General features: G+C 41.5%; 1 protein-coding gene across 1 annotated transcript; it reads right to left on the minus strand.

The window, feature by feature from the left end:
• Window positions 1-371: 371 nt before the first annotated feature.
• LOC128046602 (GTP-binding nuclear protein Ran-like) lies at window positions 372-971 on the minus strand. The gene has a single exon (XM_052638749.1). The coding sequence runs from the start codon at window positions 969-971 to the stop codon at window positions 372-374; it is 600 nt and encodes a 199-aa protein (XP_052494709.1).
• Window positions 972-1299: the final 328 nt, after the last annotated feature.

Raw genomic sequence — 1299 nt, forward strand, 5'->3', positions numbered from 1 at the left:
AAACGAAAAGGAATGGGAATGACAGTAACAAACAAGCTTCCACCTCTCAATACTGTCATGTGACTAGAGCAGTCTTATATTTGAAACTCAGGGAGGAAACAACTGTGTTCCAAAACACCTAAATACGCGGGTCCAAAAAATGAAGGTATTTTTTTTAAACTGCCACATTCACTCCAAAGCCCATCCATCTCCTTCAGCATCCAAAGATTAAGCACATGTTCTGTTTAGCTATGTAATAAAGTGGCAAACACGCTGCACCACTGATGTCACAGGACAGTTGCCTATAAAACTAGACTTCCGACACTGGGCCCCAGCTTCACTTTCTCACAGGTCATCATCTCCATCCGGGAGAGAAGTTGTCTGAGCAACCTCTAAATTGGCTCATACTGTGCTGCCAAGGCTGGGTTCATGACCACCTCTGGCGTGGCAAGAGCAGGCATGGCAACAAACTCCAGGTTAGGGTCTCCAATCAGTTTTCTAGCAAGCCAGAGGAAGGGCTTTTCAAAGTTGTAGCTACTTTTGGCAGAAATGTCATAGTACTGAAGATTCTTCTTTTGGTGGAAGACAGTTGACTTTGCCTTAACCTTTCTGTCCTTAATATCCACTTTGTTGCCCCACAACACAATCAGGATGTTCTCACACACTTGTACCAGATCTCTATGCTGGTTAGGCACGTTCTTGTAAGCAACTCTCGCTGTTACATCAAACATAATGGAACACTGAGCTTCTATATAATAGCCATCTCTCAGTCCACCAAATTTCTCCTGACCAGCTGTATACCATACATTGAACTTAATCGGTCCTCTGTTGGTATGGAACACAAGAGGATAGACCTCAACATTCAAGGTAGCTATATACTTCTTCTCAAATTCACCAGTCAGATGACGTTTCATGAATGTAGTTTTTCTAGTACCACCATCACCAACCAAAACAAAATTGAACTGAACTTGGGGTTCTCCTTGGGCAGCCATCGCAATGTTACTTCCCGAAGCATCTCTGTGCCCGTCTGACTGAGCCCAAAATGGATTTTTAAATCAAATTTTTTTCTCAAGATCTATAAATAAGACTATTTGATTTTTCCCCTTTGATCTGTTAATAGGTAAGTAAATCACAGTTCTCCAAATAATATTGAGCTCTCTTTAACCTTGAACTTTTAGAGGGCAGGAGGAACTGTGAGTGTGAAGTTGGGCCTTGAGCTGCTCAGACTCTTACTTGAATTAAACATTGGAGATTTTCCCAGAAATATAGGCTTTTAGGACCATAATCATCTGAGTTAAGAGGTGACATTTATTGTCATTA

The sequence above is a fragment of the Budorcas taxicolor genome, chromosome 4 (genome assembly GCF_023091745.1).
Source record: "Budorcas taxicolor isolate Tak-1 chromosome 4, Takin1.1, whole genome shotgun sequence".
Classification (NCBI taxonomy): Eukaryota; Metazoa; Chordata; class Mammalia; order Artiodactyla; family Bovidae; genus Budorcas; species Budorcas taxicolor.

Coding starts and splice junctions, on each gene's coding strand:
- LOC128046602 (XM_052638749.1), bottom strand. CDS start 971: ATGGCTGCCCAAGGAGAACCCCAAGTTCAGTTCAATTTTGTTTTGGTT.